Source organism: Anser anser (assembly GCF_964211835.1).
Source record: "Anser anser genome assembly, chromosome: 8".
Taxonomy (NCBI): Eukaryota; Metazoa; Chordata; class Aves; order Anseriformes; family Anatidae; genus Anser; species Anser anser.
In genome coordinates, this window is record NC_139728.1 from 32,540,791 (window position 1) to 32,564,639 (window position 23,849).

A 23,849-nucleotide genomic window follows, 5' to 3' on the forward strand; every position below is an offset into this window, starting at 1 on the left:
AAAATCAAGGAATATTTAATCAGATACATTCAGTAAGCAAATAATAAATAGTACCTGGAAAACCATCCTAATTCACTCACCAAAAATTAATACTTTTTATTTCCCTTTCAAGCGGAGGTGTAGCAGTTTAAGAGAAATACAAGGTTTGTATAAGCAGAACTTCAACTCAGATGAGAATTAAACCGTATTTGTAAATGTTACAGAAGAAAACATTCTTTAAGTGAGGGTGGTTAAACACTGGCAGAAGTTGCCCGGAAGGGTTGTGGAATCTCCACCTGTGGAAATACTCAAAACTCAACTAGACGTGGTCCTGCTCTAGGTGACCCTGCTTAAGCAAGCAGGAGGGCTGCACTAGATGATCTCCAGAAGTGCCTTCAAACCCCAATAGTTCTGTCAATTCATTTGCAATTTCTCACCAAAATGTTCGTGCTTCAGTGTGGTCTTTCATCCATTACCTGAATTTAGTGCTGCATGATACAACTGCTGTCCACAGGTATGAGTTTTGCATTGCTTATTTCTCAGGTAGGTTTCCTGGGAAATTAGTTCTTTAAATAATTTTTAGGCATTATAACTCAGCATCTTATTTACCACAGGAAGATTAACAATGTAGCATCCTGGTTAAGTATCTGCCACGCTTTGAAAAATACTTTATTTTTGACTGTTCTATGCACGTCAGCGTTATACATAATTTTTCTTGGATGGTCTCATAATGGTGTTCCAGCCCGATATGGTTCTGTCTCTCGCGTGTGCCTGACTCAAATCAATCATAGAATGGCTCAGGTTGGAAGGAACCTTAAAGAACATCTAATTCCAACCCCCCTGCCATAGGCAGGGATGCAACCTACTAGATCAGGTTGCTCAGGCTGCTCATCCAATTTGGTCTTGAACACCTCCAGGGATGGGGTACCCACAACCTATTTGGGCAACCTGTGCCAGTGCCTCACCACTCTCTGAGGGAAAAATTTCCTCTTAACCTATAATCTAAATCTCCTGTCTTTTAGTTTAAAACCATTCCCTCTTGACCTGTTATTATCTGATTGAGTAAAAAGTTGCCGTCCATCTTTTTTATAAGACTCCTTCAAGGACTGAAAAGCTGCAATAAGGTCACCCCGGAGCCCTCTCTTCTTCAGGCAGAACAGCCCCAGCTCTCTCAGCCCTTCTTCATAGGAGAGGGGCTCCAGCCTCCTGGTCATCTTCGTGGCCCTCGTCCGGCCCCATTCTAACAGCTCCGCACCTTTCTTGTGCTGGGGGCCCCAGACCTGGATGCAGCACTCCGAGTGAGGCCTCACAACATAAGAGTAGAGGGGGACAATCACCTCCCTCGACCTGCTGGCCACTCCTCTTTTGGTGCAGTTTTAATTAACAGCATGGTCATATCGGTTTTAATTAGGAAGCAAAGGTTTTTTTGTTTGTTTTTTGAATGAATGAACGTTTTCTATACCTGTCCCGTGATAATCCAATTCTCGCATTTGCTTTTCCGTAGAACCGAGGTACCAGACGGAAACCGAAGTTACTTCTAAATACTTGCTGTGTTTACCTCGACGAAAGAAAGTGCACGATTGGAATTACCACGCCGTAGATTTACGCCCAGCGTTGCTTTAAGATAACCTTTGGTTGCGGCGAGCCCGAACGCCACCGCCTAGATGCCAAATCCGGCTGCCTCAGCCGATCTCAGCGAGAGCCGGCCTCGGCCCCAGCACCAAGCGACAGCCCCGCCCCGCCCGCCGCCCGGACGCGGGTCCTCGCCGCAGCCCTGCTGCCCGCCACAGGGACGGGAACGGCCGCCGGCCGCCGGGAGCGGCCGCGCTAGGCTAGGGCAGCCGAGGGTCGCCGCGACTCCGGCCCCACAGGCGGCGGCGCCCTGCCGTACCCCTGGCGCGGCCTCGGCCCGGGCGCGCGGGGCCGCTGGCGCGCGGCCCGGCCGGCAGCGCGAGGGCAGCTACAGCGGGGCCTTGCCGGGCCCTACTTGATGCCCCTCCCCGCGGCACAGCGCCCTTTCCGGTGCGGGCGGCGAGCATGGTGGGTGTAGGGCTCGGCGCGGCGGCGAGCGGGCCCGGGTCGAGGGTGGCGGCGCCCTTGGGGTGGCGCGCGCGGGTTTCTGGCGGGGCCTCCGCTCGGCGGGCCGCGGGGCCGGCTCGGGCGAGTGGCCTTGCGGGCCTCGGGGCCGGCGCTGTTGGCACTCGCCGCTCCGAGTCCGGGGGCGTTGCGGGCCGGGGAGCGCGCCTGGCGCCCGCCCGAGGCGGGCCCGGCGGTGGCCGGACGCCGAGCGCGGCAGGGCTGCCCCGGGCGGCGGCCCGGCGCTGAGGGGTCTCGGGGCCTGCGTCGGGCCTGGGAATTGCGTTCGGGCCGCGGCGCCCTTCCGGCGCGTGGTGAAGGGCTCGTTTTGCTCGTTGAGTTTATCATTGGTAAACTACCCGCTTTTCTTAGCGTTATTGAAAAAAGTCTGTTAGCCCCCTTCCTCTAGGAAGGATTTAGCCAGACGGAAAAGCGACAGAAGTGAGATGGAATCAACCCCATGTTCAGAGTACACAAAGAAATATCTCTTTTTGCTACCAGTTGACTAAGCTATACCTAAACGTCAAGAGATGCTGTAATTTCTTGAACTGACAATACATCTGACGTTTTGTTGGTACTTACTAAAGGGGACACCGCAGAAGGATGTTGTAATAAAACCTGATGCCCCGAGCACGTTACTTTGGGAGAAACATGCGGACTACATAGCTTCGTATGGGACAAAGAAAGATGATTATGTAGGTATCAATTTGTTTTAGCACAGTTGTGGCTTTATTAACAGTACTAATCAGCTTTATTTACTTGTTTTGAGTATGGATTAAATGTGCATTCATGTGCTAATTGTTTATTGCCCTGCAATCCAAAGTATAAAAGGAAAAACGTTTTATTAATTTTCCCAGGTCTGTGATGAGTTTTGGCATGTATTATCTGAGCACAAATTTGAAGATTATCAATTTAGCTCTAGAATTACTCTGAGACCTTGGAAACGTACTACTTGTTGCTCCTTCTTCCATTAGAATGCATGAGGAGTATATGTATATTTACATGTGTCTGCTTCATAGGACAATGTACTGAGTCTTACCACAGCACAGCTTTGTGCTTACTGGGCTTGATAAACACTTCAACTAGCATCAGTTTTGTAGGTGTAGGTCATTGGATGCAACCCGCAGCAGTTGGATTCCATTTGGTGAAAAATGTCAATAACTATGTGTCTGGGAGAAAGAAAGGTTACAATTATCCTTACTGTCCACAAAATAGCTTAACATTGTTGTTCCTGTAGTTAAACATGTCAGCTAAAAGAACTGCACGAAAAAAATAATGCTTACAGGTAGTATAGGTGATATAACCATTGTTTAGGTAAAAAAAAAAAATCAGTTTCTAGTGAAACTTCAGGTTGTGGCACTTGTCAGGGAGTTTCATTAAATGATAGAATCATTATTTTTGAGACTTGTTGGGTGGTGACTTGAACGGTAGCATGGATGCCAAGATAATAACGAATGATCTGAAGTGGACTGGTGGCTTACTACTTGCACGTGTTTAACTTGGCATTTAGCTTGATGGCCCTAAACTAGAAAATACAGAGAAGGAGGAGAATGAAGTATATGCACAAACATACATAATATACAGAGTATGGGGGCTTAATGCATACAAAGTTTTTTATGGGATGGAAAATATTTGGCATATTATAAACTGTAAATGTATTTTCATTGCTCTATTTTGATGATGTACTTATCTGATGAAGAACTAAAATAAAGCACTTCTTAGGAGTACTGTATGTCGGAGTATTTGAGGATGAGTGGTGTTTACTGGGGGCTGACAGCCATGGATCTCATGGGACAGCTGCACCGAATGAACAAAGAAGAAATTCTGCATTTCATCAAATCTTGTCAACATGAATGTGGTGGAATAAGTGCCAGCATAGGTCATGATCCTCATCTTCTGTATACCCTGAGTGCTGTCCAGGTAAAAGTAACAGGGTAACTGTAGAAACAACCATTTGTAATTAATGATTTTGATGATTGCGGATTTAGGAGCCAGGTACTATTGGATATTAATGGCCAAAACTATTTCAGTACCTTATTTAAAAAAAGTCTAATGGACAAAACTTTAGGATTTAGCTGTGTCACTTCTATAAAAATTTGTCAGATTTGATGATGTTGTGATGGTAATGTTCATTTACTGGTGACTTTGCATTTTTGAAAAATTTTGTAACAGTCATCTTGAAATATTTCCTAGCTATAAGTTTTGCTGAAATTCTGTATATAATTAATTTTGGAATTTATAAGATCTTATTAGAGTATATTGAGGTGTGAAAGATGTGTATGGCTGGAGTAATTATACATATATATATATGCTCAAAAGCTTGTTTCTTACTTTTTTGTGTGTGCATATATATACATGTATAATACTTATGTACAGTTGCTGCATATTACAACATAATTATGTAATATTACACAAATATGTGGTTTACATAAAGGTGTATAACTAGGGTGTTTACATTTTAGTATTATGCAAATGACACTTTATAGTAGCCAGTTCTCACTGTGTTCTTCAAATCTGCTCTTTTCTGTATAGCTAAAAAGTCGTAGCAGTCTGCTACACGTTTTATTTGACGCGTGCTCCTTCCCTGAGGAAAAAAAAATATTACTGTCAATCTTTTTTCACCATAGCAGTCTCCATTGTAGATTTAATTTCTCACCATCTAGTCTTTTTTCCTTCTTATGCAAGCTGTGGTGGCAAATAGTACGTAGAGGTTCAAAAGCTCTTAAATAATTGCTGGTTTGCTTGTGCAATATATCTCTAGCCCAGTCTCAGGGAAGAAATATTTATATAGTGTTACAAATAAGTTAACACTATTTACATGATTTACATTATTAAAACATCCTGTTTTAAGAAGAAAATGTTTTGGATTCTATGGTGTTTGATTTGAAACCCCTAGGTAGGACAGAAAAATGTGTTCTTGGGTCAGTGATGATTGTTGGCATGTATTATCTGATCTAAAGTTGATGTTCATCACCACTTCAGCTCTAGAATTACTCTGAGACCCAGGAAACTAGAGTTTCTTAAGGCTACGGCCTTTGAGCTTTTCCAAGCTCTCCAATCAAATTCCTTTCACAAAGCCTAATAAAATAGGGCTACTAACATGGTGGAGGGCCTGGGGGGGAAGACGTATGAGGAGTGGCTGAGGTCACTTGGCCTGTTCAGCCTGGAGAAGAGGCTACTGAGGGGAGACCTCATCAAGGTCTACAGCTTCCTCACAAGGGGGAGTGGAGGGACAGGTGCTGATCTATTCTCTTTAGTCACCACTGATGGGACCCAAGGGAATGGTGTCAAGCTGAGGCAGGGGAGGTTCAGGCTGGATATCAGGAAGAGGCTCTTCACTGAGAAGGTTTTCGCACACTGGAACGGCCTCCCCAGGGATGTAGTCAAGGCACCAAGCCTGTTGGAGTTTAAGAAGCATTTGGACTGTGCTCTTAGTCATATGGTCTGAATTTCTGTGTAGACCTGTGTGGTGCCAGGAGTTGGACTCGATGATCCTTGTGGGTCCCTTCCAACTTGGGATATTCTATGAAAATATATGGAGAAGGGGGTACATTTTGAGGTTGTTTACATTTGTGTTAGAGAAGTATAGTTCTTAGATTAATACCTGATATTACTAGGAGGTATTTTGATAGTAATGTACCTCTAGACATGGAGAGTTGAAAATTGCAAATGCCTGGTTTAAAGTTTTTACACATAACCAGCGTGTCACAACAAGCACGCATATTCTCAATTCACAAACACTGTTTAGTGTCATCTGTACATCCAGAATGTTTAAAAGGTCACACAATGTCTTCCTTTGATCACAATTAATGGAATGTGTTCAGATTTCCTTTTGAGGGAGCATGCAAGGGTATTAGATTTTCTGATGGAGTTGCATGGTGTTTTGTGTTTTTCTGCATTTCCATAATTATTTTTATGTTAAATAGTAGCTAGCAATTGGAAGACTCCAGCTAAGTCTAGGTATTCATAGTTGTTGGTATTTTTTGGGATTGACATAGTGTTTATTAGTTTCAATTTTTTTTCCTACTTCTAATTGTTCTTTCTGTTATGCTATTTATAATAAATTCTTAATTACTCTTCACAAATTATGCAAGTTGTGAGTAAAAACGTGTAGCCATCTGGGGCTCAAAAGCAATATTGTTGCTTCCAGATGACATTCTGTAATAGCGGTTTACTGGCTCAAATCAATGCTAGCTCAGAGATCTTTGTATTCCCTAGTATGACCTTTATTTTTCCTTCAGAATATATTCATCGTGCAGTTTGTGTCTATTCATATTGTTCATATTTTTATTGAATTGTTACAATTTGCTATTATATTTAAGATTTGAATGTAAGACTTCTTTAAAAAAAGACAAAACCAAGCTAACTATTTGAAGCTAATCTCTGCTAGCAGGCTTTGGCTGTAAGTGATATTACTGGCTGTTTAAATTGCATATATACAAATAGCAGCATTGCACAAACTATATGTTTAGAAGTCTAGGGTGTTATCCCATCACAGATTTCACCTATAATCAAATAAATCTGCTGTCTTACGTAATGCTAACAAAAATAAATAAATCTGGTTATGCTTTAAAAGGGTGAGCTGGGAGTTAGAAAGTTACCAAGCTTGGAGTTCAGCTTGAATTGTCTGTATTTTAATTTCAGAAGTTTTTCGCTAGTGATAGATGAACTGCAGAGAATCAGATCTAATTTTAATAAATCTTAGCAAATACTATTCATAATCAGTTAAAGTCTCTTACAAGTCCAGAAACTATTTTTAATAAATGAGTTTGAAAAACCTTTGCTTCTCTTTGACTTTTACTGTGGCTTTCTTTCCAGATTCTTATCTTATATGATAGTCTCCATGTTGTTGATGTAAATAAAATTGTTGAATATATACAGAACCTGCAAAAAGAAGATGGATCATTTGCTGGAGACAAATGGGGTAATTTTTAGATCTTTAAAATTAAGCAACTAGGTTGACATGTGTAAGTCTATGAACTTAAGTGTCCTTGGATGGTGTTTTTGCTTGAACACTTATTTCCCGAGTTATGGAAGAGGTGTTTTTGTGAAGAATGAAGTCTTGTTTTACTCATTTTTGAAGGATTCTACACGTGAGTTTCATTACTATTTTTAAAAATAAATTGTCCAGCTGTTAAAGTAGAAAACCTTTGGGCACTTCTATCTGACAGTACTTTCATACATCAGATACACTGTTCCCTAAGGAATATTTTATGCTTGCTATTTCATAACTCACTGTTATCACCTTTAACTGTGCAGGCTACATTTTTCACTACATGGGAATGAGGAAAAAAGCCTGCTTTTGTTCTCATCAACTTCCGTTAATAGTGATTCTTGTTTCTGCACATAAGTTACTTATGAACAAAGCTGGTAACTTTTAAGCTGTAGCATAATGATTTAGTCACTTTAAAAAATACTTATCCCCATGGAAAGCTTAAGTTGTAATAGTCGGTTGCTTATTGTTTGTTACTGTTCTAGTAAAATTCATCAGTTAATACCACAGTAGTATATCTGTGCTACTGTAAAGTTAGCTGTTATGCTCTGTGTTAAAACCAGATGTAGTTTGCTGCCTCCTTCTGGTTAAAGTACTGAATCAAATTTGCTGAATGCACAGTGGGTTTGTTCATAAAATGCAGTTGCAACTGAAGAAGTGTGATACCTGATGTAGTACAGAACAGTGTGGATTCATTTTATTAGTTTGTAGATTTCTTAAGGAGGAAACTCCTGTATCAGTTTGACAAAAAAAAAAAAGGGGGGATTTGTAAAGCATTTGTTAAATGTTTGTGCCTGGATTACGTTTTAAGTATTAACTTAAAATACTAATTTTCCACTGCGTGTTTTAGGAGAGTTATATTATTACATACTTTCTCAGCAATAGGTGTGTCTTTTTGGTTTTAATTCCAGGTGTTAGTATGTTAAAGAAAACTTGAAATTCTAGTCACTTTTGATCTAATAACAAAAATAGTGCCTACTTATGCATAAGGATCAGAGAGCATGAAATGTTGAAGGCAGATCAAGAGTTGTCCTATTTTTTTCTTTTTTTTGAGTCCATTGCTCTGCCATTATCCGGTAGGGCAGCAGAGAGTTTGTTTGCTGTTAGTGCAGTAAACAGATCATTTGACTTGTAACATGCACTTTGTAAATTGAGGAAATAATCATTGGTTGTAAAAGGAAAGAGTATGGAGACATTTTGGTTGATTTGTGTTGCTGTTTGCACATTTGTTCCATATTTTCAGTGGTGATTTTAAAAGTACTGTTAGTCATAAAAATAACTCATTCTGAACTTCTATATTTTAGGAGAAATAGATACAAGGTTCTCCTTCTGTGCTGCAGCAACTCTTGCACTTCTGGTAAGTCCTAAATCATCACATGAACAAGTACAATGTTTCATTATTGGAGTATAGCTGAAGCTTCTGTTGTTGAAAAGTCTGGCTGAACATACAATGTATTTAGTCGCCTTTGTGACTTGCAGGGAAAACTGGATGCTATTGACGTGGGGAAAGCAGTAGAATTTGTTCTGTCCTGTATGAACTTCGATGGAGGATTTGGCTGTAGACCGGGTTCTGAGTCACATGCGGGACAGGTGAGTTATTTTACATTAAAGTGTTTTAAATTAGTAAGCATCACATAGTACCTGTAAGTGTTTGTTTTTTGACATCTATCATTTTTTATTGATGCCAATTGATGAACCTTTGTTTCCCAAATGTCCATTTCTAGTCCCTTAGTTAAATGAACAAATAGGTAGGTAGATATGAGAAGCTAGGTTTTCTTTAATGGAAAAACAGAACTTTTCTAAAAGGTGAAATGTGCTTATTTTATGTCATGTTTGTATCACATTTGCAGGACTATATTCTTCGAGATCTTCCTGCATTTAGTCTAAGTGTTCAGTTTTTAAATATACAAAACACTTATGTCTGTAATTTTAGATCTATTGTTGCACAGGATTTCTGGCTATTACGGACCAGTTGCATCAAATAAATGCTGACTTGTTGGGTTGGTGGCTTTGTGAACGTCAGTTACCTTCTGGAGGTCTCAACGGACGACCAGAGAAGGTATTAGGTGGCTTCTTCTGTTTGTTCAAAGCTTAATTGAGAGTATTTTTCTAAAGCTGATGGCTTTATGGGAAATGTCGTGACTTTTTATGAAATGCTTTGTAAACTTCTCAAAGGATTCAATCCTTCATTTTGATTCTCCATTTTGTCAGTAGCACTTGTGCGCTCCTTTGTTATTTATAGTTTAGGAGCCTCAGTTTAGGAAAGTATGCACTAAAGTATGTCTTGCTGACCACTGCAACCAGTGTCCTATTAAATCAGGGTTTGGGTATTTTATGACACTGGAATGATCCCTTTTGTAGGATTTGTACAAAAATCAGTGCTTTACTGGATGTTAATCCTGGGTATAATTTGTTTCCTATCACAGTAAGAAATTGGTGTAACCTGGAATAATCTCCACTGGCAAAGAGACAACTCCCCCCCCCCCCCCCCCAAATGGTTGATAGGAAGCTTGTTCTTACTTATGAAAAAGATGCTGTAGTTTTTTAGCCTTTCCCACACAAGGTGAAACAAGGTGAAGACTGTTTCGCAATCACATTCTTGTGCTTTCTTGGAAAGGCAAAGAGGTTATGTAAAAAGACTGCATTGAGTAGCTTGCTTCTCATACGCCCAAAGAAATTCTTAAGTGTTCTTTCTATACAATGTTTATACAATGTTGTTATGATAGCACAGCTAGGAGTTTGCAGAATCACCCCAAAAAAAATAGGCAACATCAAGTTTAAAACAAAATTGAATAATGCTCTGTTTCTCTATTTGTCAGTTACCTGATGTATGCTATTCATGGTGGGTTCTAGCATCTCTGAAGATGATTGGTAGGCTACATTGGATTGACAGAGAGAAACTGCGCTGCTTTATTTTGGCTTGCCAGGATGAGGAGACTGGAGGATTTGCTGACAGACCAGGAGATATGGTAAATAATCCTCAATTAAATAAAGTTTACTTAGTAGAAATTTTAAACTTAAAAATTGTTTCATGTTTGAATGTAACTTGTGATCCAGATTTGAGCATTTTGCAGAGCTGCAGCAAATGCTGCAGTAGGGAAAGAATAGAGTTGCTTTAGAAGGCTTGCATGGGGAACACATGATATTTTTATATTGCACTTGCTCTGGAGTATCACTCACTGAAGTCAGCTGCTGTTCCCATAGCATATACCACACTGTCTCACAAAACCACTTAGATCTTGCTAAAAATACTGACTTCTGTTTTTTAAAAATTTGCAAGCATCTAGAGACCACAAGTTAAGTAGTCTTCAGATCTGTTGGTGCTTTTGCCTGATCCATGTAAGTCAATGCTCAGAATGCCACCAAATAAATCTTCTCACTGGCATTGCTCTGAGGGAGGAAGAAACTTTGATAACATTACGAAGAGGCTGCTGGTATGGATTTTTTTCCTTTTCTCTGACCCAGTACTCTCTCCTGAAAGAGCAATTCTGTTTTCTATGGTTTCAAGTAATTGTGATTGTACAGGTAAAATGGCAAATAGAGACCATATCTTCAAAGGGTCAAATAAAACTTATTATGAGATTGTAGTGCAACTACTCTAGAACACTTGGCTTCTTATTTGTAAAAGGTTGGGGGGAATCTTAGCTATTTTTATTACAGCTGTCAATGTCTTTCCTCCACAAATGCATTAACATGGTTAACAGTTGGACTTGATGATCTTAGAGGTCTTTTTCAACCTAAATGATTCTGACTGTAAGAACTGGAGTAGCTTTCTGTTTCTTTGTGAGCTGATACACCCTTCTCACTTGGAGGAGAGAAATCTCTTAACTCTGGTGTGTCACTTGGAAAATGTTTTGGTATTGTTAACATCGAAAGTTTTTCGTATGTCTAAGGAACTTGCAGAAAGACTCTTCGGAATGCTTCAAGAAAAGCTTGGTACTTAGTCTTAATGCTTTTGTGACTGAGATTAAACTTATTTCTGATGTGCTAAAAGAACAAATTTGCAGAGTCTTTTTTCTGTATCTAGTGCTGTCACATTTGGTTTTTTTTTGGGTGTTATATTATCAGTCTTTTTATTATTTTTACCAGTCTTTTTTACCACATCTCGTTGAAGTACGGGCACTTCCATAAAAATGTCAATGTGTACAGGTTTTGGCATTGCCCCTGGAGGAATTAATTCCTGACAGATCCTTTTTTTAAAAAAAAAAAATAGTTCTAGGTTGTAGCCTTGTAATTTAACATTGATTGTATTTCAGATTTTGAACCACTTGTCATCTTAAGTTCCAAGCAACTAGTTCTTGGTAACTTAATTTAGTGGTTGTACTTAACTAGCTCTCATTATAATTCAGCAGGTTATCCTGTTTGTATTTTGCTTTAAAAAATCCAGAAAGGAGCAGAGGATAACAGCAGTAGCTATACTTCCTAAGAATACTGTCTGTTCATAAATAGGTTGAATTTGTCATTTAATTTGCAAACTTATCGGTTGGAAACATGTGCCCTTCTGGGCCTGCCCATCTGTACAAGGAAAGTCTCTCACCTGTCCTCAAGTGTACTTGATTATTTTATGTACTTTTTTTTCCTATCCCCTTCTCTTCTATAATTTTGGGAAGAAACAAATAAGCATGTATGTCTATGTGCTTTGGCCATACCTGTAATGTGGTTGCAAAACAACTGAGGAACAAGGCTTGTTACACTAGTATAGTTTCAACCTTTTAGGCTGTGATGCAGTTGGGGCTCACGTATATGGCTGTAATATAACTTTGCTCAGTTTACTGCAGCGTAGAACCTTTGCAAGAAGATCTAGAAGTTCCACTAATACAAACAGAATATATGGTGCACCATATATCCCAGGTAATTTTAGATTTGATTTCATAGAATGGCCAATTAACTCTACTGGCAGGATGCTTATGCCATGAGACTGAATAGTCTGCTGCAGTTATGTGATGATTTATGCTTTTGGGGAAACTTCATACACTGAGGGAATAGTTTGATATCAAATAACTGGTGCACTCTTCTTTTTCCTTCCTTGTGTTTTTTCTTTTCACTTTTATAGCATAGTAGGTTGCTGCTCTCAAGATTTTTACAGCACAGCTCTTTATTCAGAGATCATTAAACAACATTATACTGTTGCTGAAGACCAAACGGGGAATTTATGGAAGTGATACTTGTAGATGACTGTATTTGCCTATTAATTTTTTTTGTATTTGCTTCTGCCATCCTGTTGTTAATGGAGACACGTCTGCCTCTCTGGGTAGATCATACTATCTTAACTGCATGCTGTGGGAGTTGTGCTGGTGTGTGTTGGTGGGCAATACAAGTGACAGTTTGCAGCTGTAGTGTTGTCTTCCACCATACAGGCTTACAGTTCTCTTGCTAACAAACAGAAGCTTCATCCCATACAAATGAAAAAAAAAATGTTTTTTTGGAAATGGACACAAACTTTCTTTCTTCTCCCAGGTGGATCCATTTCATACTTTATTTGGAATTGCTGGACTATCCTTACTAGGAGAAGAACAAATTAAGGCTGTCAATCCTGTCTTCTGTATGCCAGATGATGTCCTACGAAGAATAAATGTACAGCCTGAGCTTGTGAGCTAAGCCTTATAGAGACAGAAGGTTGATGCCCTGTTGTTTTGGTTTTACTGGTTGGAAGTCATCTCTGAAGCTTGTTAGCATATTCTTCTTTGAGATGTGTTTACATTACTATAGTAAAGCAGTAGCTTTACTGTGAGCTTTGTCACTTTGTAAACTGTATCAGAACAGGCTTGTTCTAATAATCTGAGTGTAACATGTTCTTTGGTTGTATATAAGGTGTAGAAACCTTTCTAATCTTTATTTAAATATATGGACCTTGGGAGTTTTTATTTGAATAATCAAGTCAAAGCAATAGTTTGGTTTAATTTCTTCTGTTCCTGCAATATCAGCCATGGTAGTATCTGTCTTTACATAAGCATATTCTGATGGTGGATCACACAAAGCACTTTAAATGAATATGGGGAAAACCCCTTCTTAAGCCATGTATGTAATGCCACACGTGTGTATTTAATTGTCTGTTAATGCTTGCTTTTACTTTAATATACTGAGATGCAAGCTTTTACTTCTGATAGTAATTGATACCAGTGAAAGCAACAACAACAAAGTTCAATTAAATAAAAAAATTTTCAGTTATTGATAGATGAAGTCCCTTTAGGCAAAATTTCACAGATAGTTGAAATGGAAGATACCTTGAGTGTACATATATTGAAAATTGCTAACATTAATCATTCTAGGGAAAGTCTTTAGAGGACAGTGACTTGCAGCTGAATATAATGCTGTTCCTAAATTTGTTGCTGTTGGATTAAAAGTCTGCTTTTGTAGATTTTGAAACAACACTTTATTATGGTGTAATTGAGAATAAAATTAGCCATGGGAAATATTTCTCTGAAGGATGAAGTCCTTTTTGTCTTTGCAGAAACCTGTTACTTTACATCTACCACACATTGGCTGAGACTGAATGGTATTCTGGTACACCGTAAAAGGTAGTGTAGGAGAAGTCTTTGATAATCTCTGTCTATATGCTTAAGGGAGGTCTAAAGCTGGTTCAACAGTTTTAAAACCAAGTGATTAGTTTTATCCAGCCTATTCATGTTAGTAGAGAGTAAGACAGAACAGAAATAGACAATAACTTTTTGGTAGACCTCTACTTATATGGAAAATCAAAGAGAATGAGTGTAAATGTTCACATGATTTTTTCTAAACCTTTATTTCTCCAAAATCTTTTAGATGTGGTTTAAAAACAAAAGCACTTCACTTTTAGCTGTCCAGTTTCCTGATGAATTATTTGGTCAAAGGCTGGAATTTTTCTTTCAAGGTTTGAAAAAAGTCATGGTAGGCTTTTTGTTGAGTGCAAGGGAATAAGAGCACTGATCTTTATTTGTAAAGTCAAATAGAAACTTAAAAAAATCACATTCCAGGTTACCTTTGCAAGTGCCACTTGTATATCAAAGTGGTCACTCTTCAGTAGATAGGAATTTGCTATTTTTTTCTCCCATGATGTATAAACATAATAGAATTATCTTCAGAATTTCTAGTCTAGTGTAGACTGAGACACCCTGGGAAATAGTATGTGGGTGATACTGCATGACAATGTAGAACACTAGGTTAAATTTCTATTAATGTTGGAATTTTTCTCTGAAGGAGATGTGGTCAACTTCATTTGTTAAATCAGCTGTAATTCTTGAAGATCTCCCTACACAGATTACAGAATAAAGAAGATTGCATGTACACAAACTAAAAACTTAAGAATTTTCTTCCATTTTTTTTACCTCTTTTTATAAATATTCAGTATGTGGAAAGTCATCACATTTTCTTGTGCAAACAATCACTTTTTTGCTAAATGTACTGTGGAAAAAATAACTTGCCCAGTGTGCAATGTTAAAAAGACTTAAATATGTAATTTTGGTACAGAGTACACTGTTACAAGTCTACCTCTGTTTTGTTAAATGTATTTCTTGACTTGTCTGAGCTTATGTACTTGCAAACACTGCAATAATTAATTTGCTGTTCTCAGTCTTCAGTTGCAGGTCCTTTATTAAAGGCTTTCAGAAATTTGCACTTCCATAATGTGGAAGTTTTTCTGTGTATTTCTTCATGTGGAAAGGTCCTGACATATCTTCATATTTAGTCTTCAGTACTGTGGTGTAGCTACCAATCCTAGCAATTATTTTTGGAGATGCTGCATGAGAATTTCCAAAATAATAGTGAATAATTTAGCTACAAAAAAATTGTCTCTAGATCTGTTTATTAAAAGAATATCTGGGGAATAAAAGTCAGCCACGGTCAAGTCCAGAGACGGGTGCTTTATTCTAAAGGTGCCACTTTTTGGTTAGGCAAAGTCAGCATTGATTTGTGACCAGGTGGGAGGAGGGGGGACGTGCACATTGCTTTTGTTTCTGCTTTTCTTGCCATGCACTTGGAATTCTCATCTGAGAGGAGATGGTCTGTGTAATGCTTGCTTCTGGAGCCTGAACGTGGATGGAAAGTTCAGTGTAGTACTTAAGATGGGCAGCAGCTGGAATTGTGGACTATGCTGTCTATCCTTTGCAGTGAAACTTAAATTTTTGATGCTTGAATTCTTTAAGCTGTGGCTTACTGATGCTGAGAGCACACGCCTGTCTGGGGCAGTGCTTTTCAGGTGTCAGCAGAGGAGCAGCCACTGCTCGCAGTCACTGTAGGATATGTAGATATAATCAACTTTTTTTGTTTTGTTTTTAGTTAGGATCTTTGGATATCTAAACTCTGAAGGGACGCTATTTTTGAAATTCCTGCTAAAATGGTCTCTAAATGTCCAGTCTGGTGAAGAAAGAATGAGGGAGAAACAATGCTTAAATGCTCTAGTGCGGTTGTAAAAAGTGTAGTAACTTCTTTCCTCCATTCCCCCCCCCCCCCATTTCTCTGCCATCCTTGTATTAGCTGTATTTGTGTATTTTTAATGAAAGCTGTTGTATGTCCAGCAACCAGACTTAGAACTGTGCAACTTACAGCTCTACTAGAGCTCTACTGGTAACGGCCCCTCCACATTTCTCTTGAGCGGAGGAGCCCCGCCTCTGGCACGCACCGGGGACCGTCCACGCCCCGCCGTCGTCCTGGCGCGAGCGGCCTCGGGGGGTGGGGGATGTACGCATGCGCAGGTGGGCCGCCGTTGGCGCCATTTTGGGAGAGTGTGGTGGCCGCGGGTTGGTCTTTGTCACGGAGCCTCCGCCCACGGTGCCTGATCCAGGCGACGCGGCGATGTCGAGAGGAGGCAGTGAGACGAACGCGTGTGGGCGGCCCGTCGTCTCGGCCGCCTCAGGGTCCTATACGGGCCGCTGCTCTTCCACGTCAGGGTTGGGCGGACGAGTGGAAGAGCTGCCCCGCTATACCCTGGGCCTGCTGCAGACGCCGCGCAGCGCGGCGGACAGCACCGGCGACTTGTCCAGCGGCGGGGTGAGGCCGGGTAGCTCCAGCGGGGCGGGCCTTGCTGCCAGTAGTAGCAGGGTGAAGCTGCCGGTTCCCGGGAGAGGAGGTGGGGTGCGGCGCGGCGTTACTATCTCTCTGCGGGTCTTTATCCCTATTCCGTTTTCTTTTGTTTCTTTTTTTTTTGCCTTCTTGAGTTGAGCTTCAGAAGACCCTGTATGATCAGTAGGTAAGAAGGTGCAGCACTGTCACTTCATCTTAGCCGACCTCTTCTTTGTTCAGCTGTCAGAAGAACAGAGGTGTTCTTCATCCTTCTTTAAATAAACTTTATTTTTTTGCCTAACTTTTTTGATATTAGTTCCTGAGGTCTCTTCTGCGTCAATTTAAGTGGTTTGAATGTCATCACAGCGGTTGCTTTTACTAGAGGCCTGCCTGGACCAGGTTCAGGTGGTTACAGGTTTTTTTTTTTTTGGTTTTTATTTTTTGGCCTAGTGTTTGGAGTTGGTAGAAGTGCTGTTATCCTTCACTTGCTCTAAGAATATTGTGGTCCTCCAACGTTACGCTGGCATTTGTTTTCCTTTAGATAAAGCTGCTTTAACACCATTTTGCTCCCTCTCTCTGGGGACAACCCCCCCGAAAAACATTTCATAAGACTTGATCCTACTAGCAGAGTCTCTGTCATGGCAGGCTGGAAAAAATGTCTTTTTCCTTCAGTAGAACTACTTAAAAAGAATGGGGCATTTACTGAAATGCATTTTGAAGTACATATATCTCTGTTACCTGTAAATTGGGATGAAGGTAGCATGTGGGTTTTTAGTAATCAGTACGTGATTGGTGGTGAATCCAAAATGAAAAAAAGAAAACAAAACAGCTTGTAATGCTAATTTGAGTAGAGCATAATTTATTTATTGAATATTTTTTTAAAAATATCTGCAGGTGGTTTGGATCCTCTGGTCTTTAGAATTACCTTTTTCACCACATTATGCCAGGTTCAGTATATTCAAAATGAATAGTTCTTCTGCTGAATGTCTGAGTGAACTTCTGCCAAGATCTGAGTGTATGATAATTTTAAAAATCATCTGTATGCATTGTGACGCAGACTTGTCTGCTTTTTAAAAATAAAATTACAGTCTGATTTAATACTGTTTGTTTTCAGATGTATCATACTGACAGTTTTGTAAGATTTCTTGCAAATAAACATGGTACTGTAAATATTTTTGTACCAATTATGATAAAATGTCATATAGTTTATGGTTCATTTAACAGAAATTGGTAAGTACTTTGTCTTTTAAATCAATTTTAATGTAATAGAACAGAAACATTTGGGTTTGTATTCCTCTTAATACCTGGAATTTTTAAATGGAAAAACTTTATATATATATATATATATATATCACTCTTACTTTATATATATATATACATATATAAAGTAAGATAAATATGTTTAATCTTAAATAGAAATTGTGTGTGTTAGATTACCAATGTAATGTTGTATTTACTCATCTCAAGAGAACTGGAGATAAGTAGGATACCTTTACTAATTTACTGAAATTAAAGAGAGAATTTGAGAAAAAGTTATATTGCAGGAAAAAGATATATTGCAGGATTTTAAAAATATAGGTCAATCTCAAGATACATCTGTAGAAGAAACTGCAGATAACAAATATAACTCAGGTTACCATATGAGTTCTGAGGGTTGATCTCCATAAATTCAAAGGGAGATCATTCTTAAATGGAGGAAATTTTGAGCATGGTTATTTATTTTCTTTTATTGTCCTCTCTTAAAAGGAATGTTCAGCTTTTTTTAAAAAAAATAATCTTAGTATGACCTTTTTGAACATTGGAATTTTCATAAACGCAGTTGTGTAGTTTCAAATACAGATTTTAAAACTGATCGGCAAATGTGAGGTAGTGTTGAATATTACAGCATTCTTTCATAAATCTAAAACTCAGAATTTGAAATTATGCATTTTAAAATGACTTCTATTATATAGTTTCAGTTCAGCAATGTAAACAAAGATTTTTGTTGCTACTGCAAGTAAAGTCATTGTGGAAAATAATTGTGTCAATACTGGCTGGTTTCAAAATAAACTAATTTTTATTTCATTGCATACTTCTACTACTGTAGAGAGCTTTTATAGAAAGATATTGAGGTGTATTATTTGGTTATCTTCTAGTAAGAAAAATTAAGTTTTCTAAAGTATATATGTATTCTGAATAAAAACTGACACAAATCTTTTTTTAAGTTAACTGATAGGCAATGTAATGTGTCTGCTCTCAAAAGTTTTTTTTTTTTTTCTTTCCCCTCAGAATCTTATCTTGGTGACAAAAGTTCTTGTGCAGAAAATGGTAGCATGTTGAATTTCACAAGTTCTTCTGCGCAAGGCCTGAATAGCACATGTATAGGAAAATTACCCCTTTCTACTAGTAGATCTATTTGCAGAAGCCGTACCCCTCATATGGGATATTCAGGTAAAACTGACAGTTCTTAAAGGAAGTAGTTCAACATGTACCTCTTAACATTGTATTAAACACACTTTATTTTTTAATGTGATTATGGTGAGATACGTGAAGATTTAAAAAAAAAAAAATTATATATATATTTTTTGCTGGGGTTCTTTTTAGGCTTGTAATGCATTGTACAGCATACTGTGAAGTAATTCTTGAGTTTCTTCATGCGAGTTTTGTGCATTTTACGTTGACATCTCCAATAGTATAGAACATTAGATCTTTAAAAGAACACTTTACACAGTAGCTCATTGGGTGGATGTTTTGCTGTGCTTATGAACAGTCATCTTACAGGGTAATGGTGCCTTGTGTCATGGTGTATTTATCTGGTGGTGCTGAAGTAATGGTATTCAAAGTTAGTCCTTTAGGGCTAAGCTTTGTCAGTTCAATTATTAATGATCTTAAAGTTATTTAGTGGTAACTCTGTAAACTAGTTACTTAAAGATAGATTTTTCAAACATCCATCTGGTAAGACTACAAATTGGGTCTCCACTTGCAACTGAATTGAATTACTTTATTGCGCAATTGAAGTTACGTGTAGTTTGTCGTTTCCTTCAGCTGTTGTGAATCCATTTTTTTTTGTGTGACTACTCCAGGAATTGGAGACCAGAGTGACTATGACTTTGAAACCCATAGAGCAGATTTCTCTTTTATCTTTATGCAGCTTAACAATTAAACAAAACTGTATCTTCAGTCTCCTTTTATTGTGCAAATGCGTATATGTTTGCATGTGTGTGTCTATACAATTGTTTATATTTGCTGTGTTGTATATGAAACTCTTGGCCAATCTTTCATTAATCTGTATTGGAGAAAGTGTATCTAAAACAGCACATTATAAAGAACATTGGTCATTGCATTTTTTTTTAAGTGTCACAAACTAACCATCTTCCAAATAAAATTTTTGTAACTACTGTACTTAATTTAGAAACTATCATCATCATCGCCTTTAGCTGCCATTAAAAGAAGAGTAATAACTGTGATGGGGGAAGTCATGGATTGTCCTGAGTAGGACGTTCAGAATAACAATTACATTTTCGGTAGGCCTCAGGTGAAACTTTGCAAGAATGCTGTTGCTGACATCTTGTGGTCTACAGAACATAGGTAGAGTAAATGAAGGATGAAGGCTCAGCTGTGTGCAGCATAAAAGATTTTTAATTTTCTTACTAATGCTCAGGTGGTAGCTAGTTGCAGATCAGCCTTTTAATTGTCAGTTCCTAGATAAACTCTGATTCTGCTTTCTTTTTGAGATTCCATGTAGGATTAGTTTTGGTTGTTGTACAAATTGAGTACACCTAGAAGAAAATGGCAGGTTTGGTATATTATGCCTTCTCAGCAGGGCCATTCTGTTCTGAGAATACTTATATTCGTTGTTTTTTGAGAGCTAATTCTGTGAAGAACAGAGGAAGGTAATGGTGGAAAAGAATGTAAATGATTACCATGAAACAGATACAGATTATTAGTGTTTCAGATCAATCAATATGTATATGGTATCAAAATCCAATACTGTTTAGGTGTTTTTATATAATTCCTTGTATATGCAAGTATCTTTCTTATTTTGCGCATGTTAGACTTAGTGGTTATTTAATAATTGCATCTCTTCTGAGCATTTAAATGAATTCATGAGGGATTAGTATGTAAATAATCTGTTCAACTCAGCTATGGTAAGGTTTGGTTTGTCATCTATCTGAAAGTTAAGAAGCTTGAGATCACGAAGCACCTGCTTTTTATGGAGTGGTAATTATTTCAGTATTGATCAGCAAGTTACATTTTAGCATTTAAAAATCTGTTTCAGTTTCTTATTAACTGCTTCGGTGAAATGAATAATTGTTCTCTGCGTTTGGTCTTAAATTCACGTTTAAAAAAAAAAGGTATAGCTACCTTATTTCTACAGCATCTATTTTCTCATATGAATAGCATAGTTTCACAGTGGTTGAAAATACCGTAACAAAATGTTAGTAGCTTCTCCAGTGAAATTTGGAAGAATGTAAAACCATTTTGCAAAAGGGGAACAAAATTAGTGGAGATGCTAAGAGAAGCACTGTATTTGTATTTTTGGTCTTTCATAGATTAAAAGAAATGCAGTACACTAGAGAAAAAGGGCATAACCCCTGTTAGTTAAATCTCTTACTTAGGGAGTGCTGTAACTTAGCACTTAACAGAAGTGCTTCTCAAGTAATGGAGCTTGATGTGGTACTTGGAGACTCTCTTACTATCAGCTAAGACATATTGTTGCACAAAGGGAAATCAGGGAAGAAGTGGCAGCATCAGCTCATTTTGTCTGACTACTTACCTCCCAATCCTAACTGCAGATAACACATCATCTCTGAAGCTATACTTACTGCCTCACTTCTTGGGCTTTAGGCACGGAAGGGCACAGAAATATTAGTGCTAGAAGATACAGAGTTGCATTAGTGTTTTTAATCAGTGCTATTTAAAGTTCAGTACAGTATGAGGAGTTGTGGGAGCAGTGAGATGAAAGAATGTGTTGAAATTAGCAACAGGACAAGAGGAAATGGCCTCAAGTTGCACCAGGGGAGGTTTAGGTTGGATGTTAGGAAAAGTTTCTTCACTGAAGGGGTTGTGTGATATTGTAGCAGACTGCCCAGCGAAGTAGTTGTCACTATCCCTGGAGGTGTTCAAAAGATGCGTAGATTCTATGTGGTGCTTAGGAACATGCCTTAGTGGTAGACTTGACAGTTCTAGGTTAATGGTTGGACTTGATCTTAGAGGTCTTTTCCAAGCTAAACGATTCTATGATTCTATGAAGTTCAGCTCCAGTCAACTATACTTCATTAAACTGTAATTGATCACAAATTAGCTTCACAGCCTTGTTTCAGTGTTCCAGTTCAGTCACAGCTTGCTCAAGCTTGGAATGTTGAAATATGATTCTATGAGTATAAAGAAGTAGGTTATAACTGAATATATGCAACTGTTTTACAGTTACATCCTCATCTGCAGTCTCTGTTCATACCGCTGCATCAGTTATTGTAGCTGTTGTAGAAGGAAGAGGCCTTGCCAGAGGTGAAGTAGGAATGGCCAGTATTGACTTAAAAAATCCTGAGGTGATATTATCACAATTTGCAGACAATACAACTTATGCCAAGGTATTTTTGCATACTTAATTTTTGTATATCTTACAAGCTGACTACTGTGGATTGCTTGCTTAAAAAAGCTTATGAACAATCAGAAATGAAACGTAGTTTTTTGAATAAATTTCTCAAAAGGAAAAGTAACAGGTTTTAGAAAATTTGCAATATTTAACATGTCTCAAGGGCTACTGTTTTCTTTAATATGCCTCAGATTTTAGATAAACAGGAGAGAACATTTTCCAAAGGAAAAAAAAAGTCCTTCCGTAAAGAGTAGTGTGTTCAAACTGTGTGAGAGTGAGTTGCCTTGTATTGAAGAGCATCGGGGAATTCATGGTAATAGAACTTGAAAGTATATTTTTCATTAGGCAGAATATCTCTGAAAGCAGAACTGCACAAGTGTGACAGGCATTTTTAGGTTGACCATAGGGTTGTCTTTGTATGGTTGCCTGAATGTTCCTTCTCAGTTGGTTCCAAATTAAATATGCTCAGTTTATAAGCAAGTGTTCTGGCTACCAGTACTGCATACTCTATATTAATTTAGAAAGTGATTTCTGATTTATGCAACACCAATATTAATAAAACCACTTCCTTAAAAGTTTTGTTGTAGTTTTACATGCTAGAAAACAATGTAGCTAGTAGTGTATAATATTCAGACTAATTAAAATATATTAGCATAAGTAGGTATGGCTCAGAATATAAACAACTGAAATCTGTTTACTAACATGTATTATAACAAGTCAGGCTTTTTTTAACCATTAGTCTTTTAAATGTTATTCTGGTCTTAACACACATAATTACGTATTGAATCTGGCAGTTATGTAAATACTTCCATTGTACATGGTACTAAAATTCAAAGTGACATGCAGTTTGTAAATGTAGGTGCATGAGAAAGATTTAGATATTCAGATGATAATGCAGCAACTTAAATAACAATTCACTTAAGAATTTGAAATTGAAAATCTCTCATTGAAGCCCTATTTGCTTGGACCTAGAAAAAGTCATATGTAATTGTGATAATCATAGAATCACAGAACTTCCTGAGTTGGAAGGTACCCACAGAGATCATCCTGGCTCCGTACAGGAACACCCAAATACCAGACCTTGTGTCTGAGAGTGTTGTCCAAACACTTGAACTCTGGCAGGCTCATTGCTGTGACTGCTTCCCTGGGGAGCCTGTTCCAGCACCCAGCCACCCTCTCGGTGAAGAACATTTTCCCAACACCCATCCAGAACCTCCTCTGTCGCAGCTCCATGCCATTTCCTTGGCTCAGTCTCTCCTTCTCCAGGCTGAACAAACAAAGGTACCTCAGCCACTCATATGTCTTGCCCTCCAGACCGTTCACCATCTTCATAGCCCTCCTTTGGCCACTCTCTAATGGTTTTATGTCCTTGTATTGAGGAACCCAAAACTGCACACAGTACTTGAGGTGAGGCCGCACCAGCGCAGAGCAGAACAGGACAAGAACTCTCCTCGACCAGCTAGCAATGCATGCTTGATGCAGCCCAGGATATGCTTTGTCCTTTTGGCTGCCATGGCATACTGTTGGCTCATGCTTATCTGGCCATCAACCAGAACCCCCAGGTCCCTTTTTATGCGGCTGCTCTCCAGCCTCTCATCCCCCAGAGAATGATAAAGGCTACAGTTCTATAAGGAAGCTAGATTATCTGTATGGGAATTGTTTACTACTTTTAAAAAGTTATTTTCATAAAGATGACAGTTATTTCTAAGAGGAAAAGGCTTTCTTTGTAGTGAGCTGTAGCTGTGTTTATAGATTGAAGTCTCTCCTGTTCCACTATGAGGGTTAAGAACTGTATAGTGTCCAGAATTTTAGCTGCACAAACACACAGTCTCCGTCTGTTTCTCTCTCTGTGCCCAAGTTTACTTTTGGTTTTGTCTTGAATTTAGTGATAAAATATAATTACTTTTCTTAAGCCTTTCATATGCTGTCTTACGTTCTGATTACGTGATTCTCTTCGGTGTTAATTGGACTTGTAATTTGATAAGACAAGTTTACTTCTTTCGTAACGCTTTGCCAGACTACGGCCAGGTTGTTCAGTGTTTTCCTCCCTTACAATTCCATAAGAGTCCATTTTTATTTTTCACATATCTTCATAGTTTTCCATTTGGATTATTGAGTTCTCCATTTTCTGGACATCTCTGATACTGTATTGACTGTCCTGACCAACATATATGAGAGCTGCTAGTGTTCTGCTACTTTTTCCAGAATGTAATATGTGGCCTGGTTTATTATCTTAATCTCTGAGACCTT

At 38.5% G+C, this 23,849-nt stretch overlaps 2 protein-coding genes across 4 annotated transcripts in view; both read left to right on the top strand.

Moving 5' to 3' along the window:
- The first annotated feature begins 1,969 nt into the window (after window positions 1-1,969).
- Window positions 1,970-14,650, top strand: RABGGTB (Rab geranylgeranyltransferase subunit beta). Its single transcript, XM_083847355.1, has 9 exons — window positions 1,970-2,019; window positions 2,643-2,750; window positions 3,778-3,975; window positions 6,874-6,979; window positions 8,353-8,405; window positions 8,528-8,638; window positions 8,982-9,107; window positions 9,868-10,017; window positions 12,506-14,650. Exons 1-9 carry the CDS (start codon window positions 2,017-2,019, stop codon window positions 12,644-12,646), a joined length of 996 nt encoding a protein of 331 aa, XP_083703481.1. The 5' UTR covers window positions 1,970-2,016; the 3' UTR covers window positions 12,647-14,650.
- A 133-nt stretch (window positions 14,651-14,783) lies between these two features.
- Window positions 14,784-23,849, top strand: part of MSH4 (mutS homolog 4) — a 32,376-nt gene continuing 23,310 nt past the window's right edge. For 2 of the 3 annotated variants that reach the window (XM_083847323.1, XM_083847325.1), the window contains exons 1-3: window positions 14,784-16,091; window positions 18,293-18,454; window positions 21,431-21,594. In XM_083847323.1, coding sequence (XP_083703449.1) covers window positions 15,710-16,091; window positions 18,293-18,454; window positions 21,431-21,594 — 708 coding nt within the window. In that variant the 5' untranslated portion in view covers window positions 14,784-15,709. The remainder of the gene's footprint in view (window positions 16,092-18,292; window positions 18,455-21,430; window positions 21,595-23,849) is intronic. The other variant, XM_083847324.1, reaches the window with a different exon arrangement.

Coding starts and splice junctions, on each gene's coding strand:
- RABGGTB (XM_083847355.1), top strand. Junction 2,751..3,777: donor GGACAAAGAAAGATGATTAT/GTAGGTATCAAT, acceptor AGCACTTCTTAG/GAGTACTGTATGTCGGAGTA. Junction 10,018..12,505: donor CTGACAGACCAGGAGATATG/GTAAATAATCCT, acceptor TTCTTCTCCCAG/GTGGATCCATTTCATACTTT.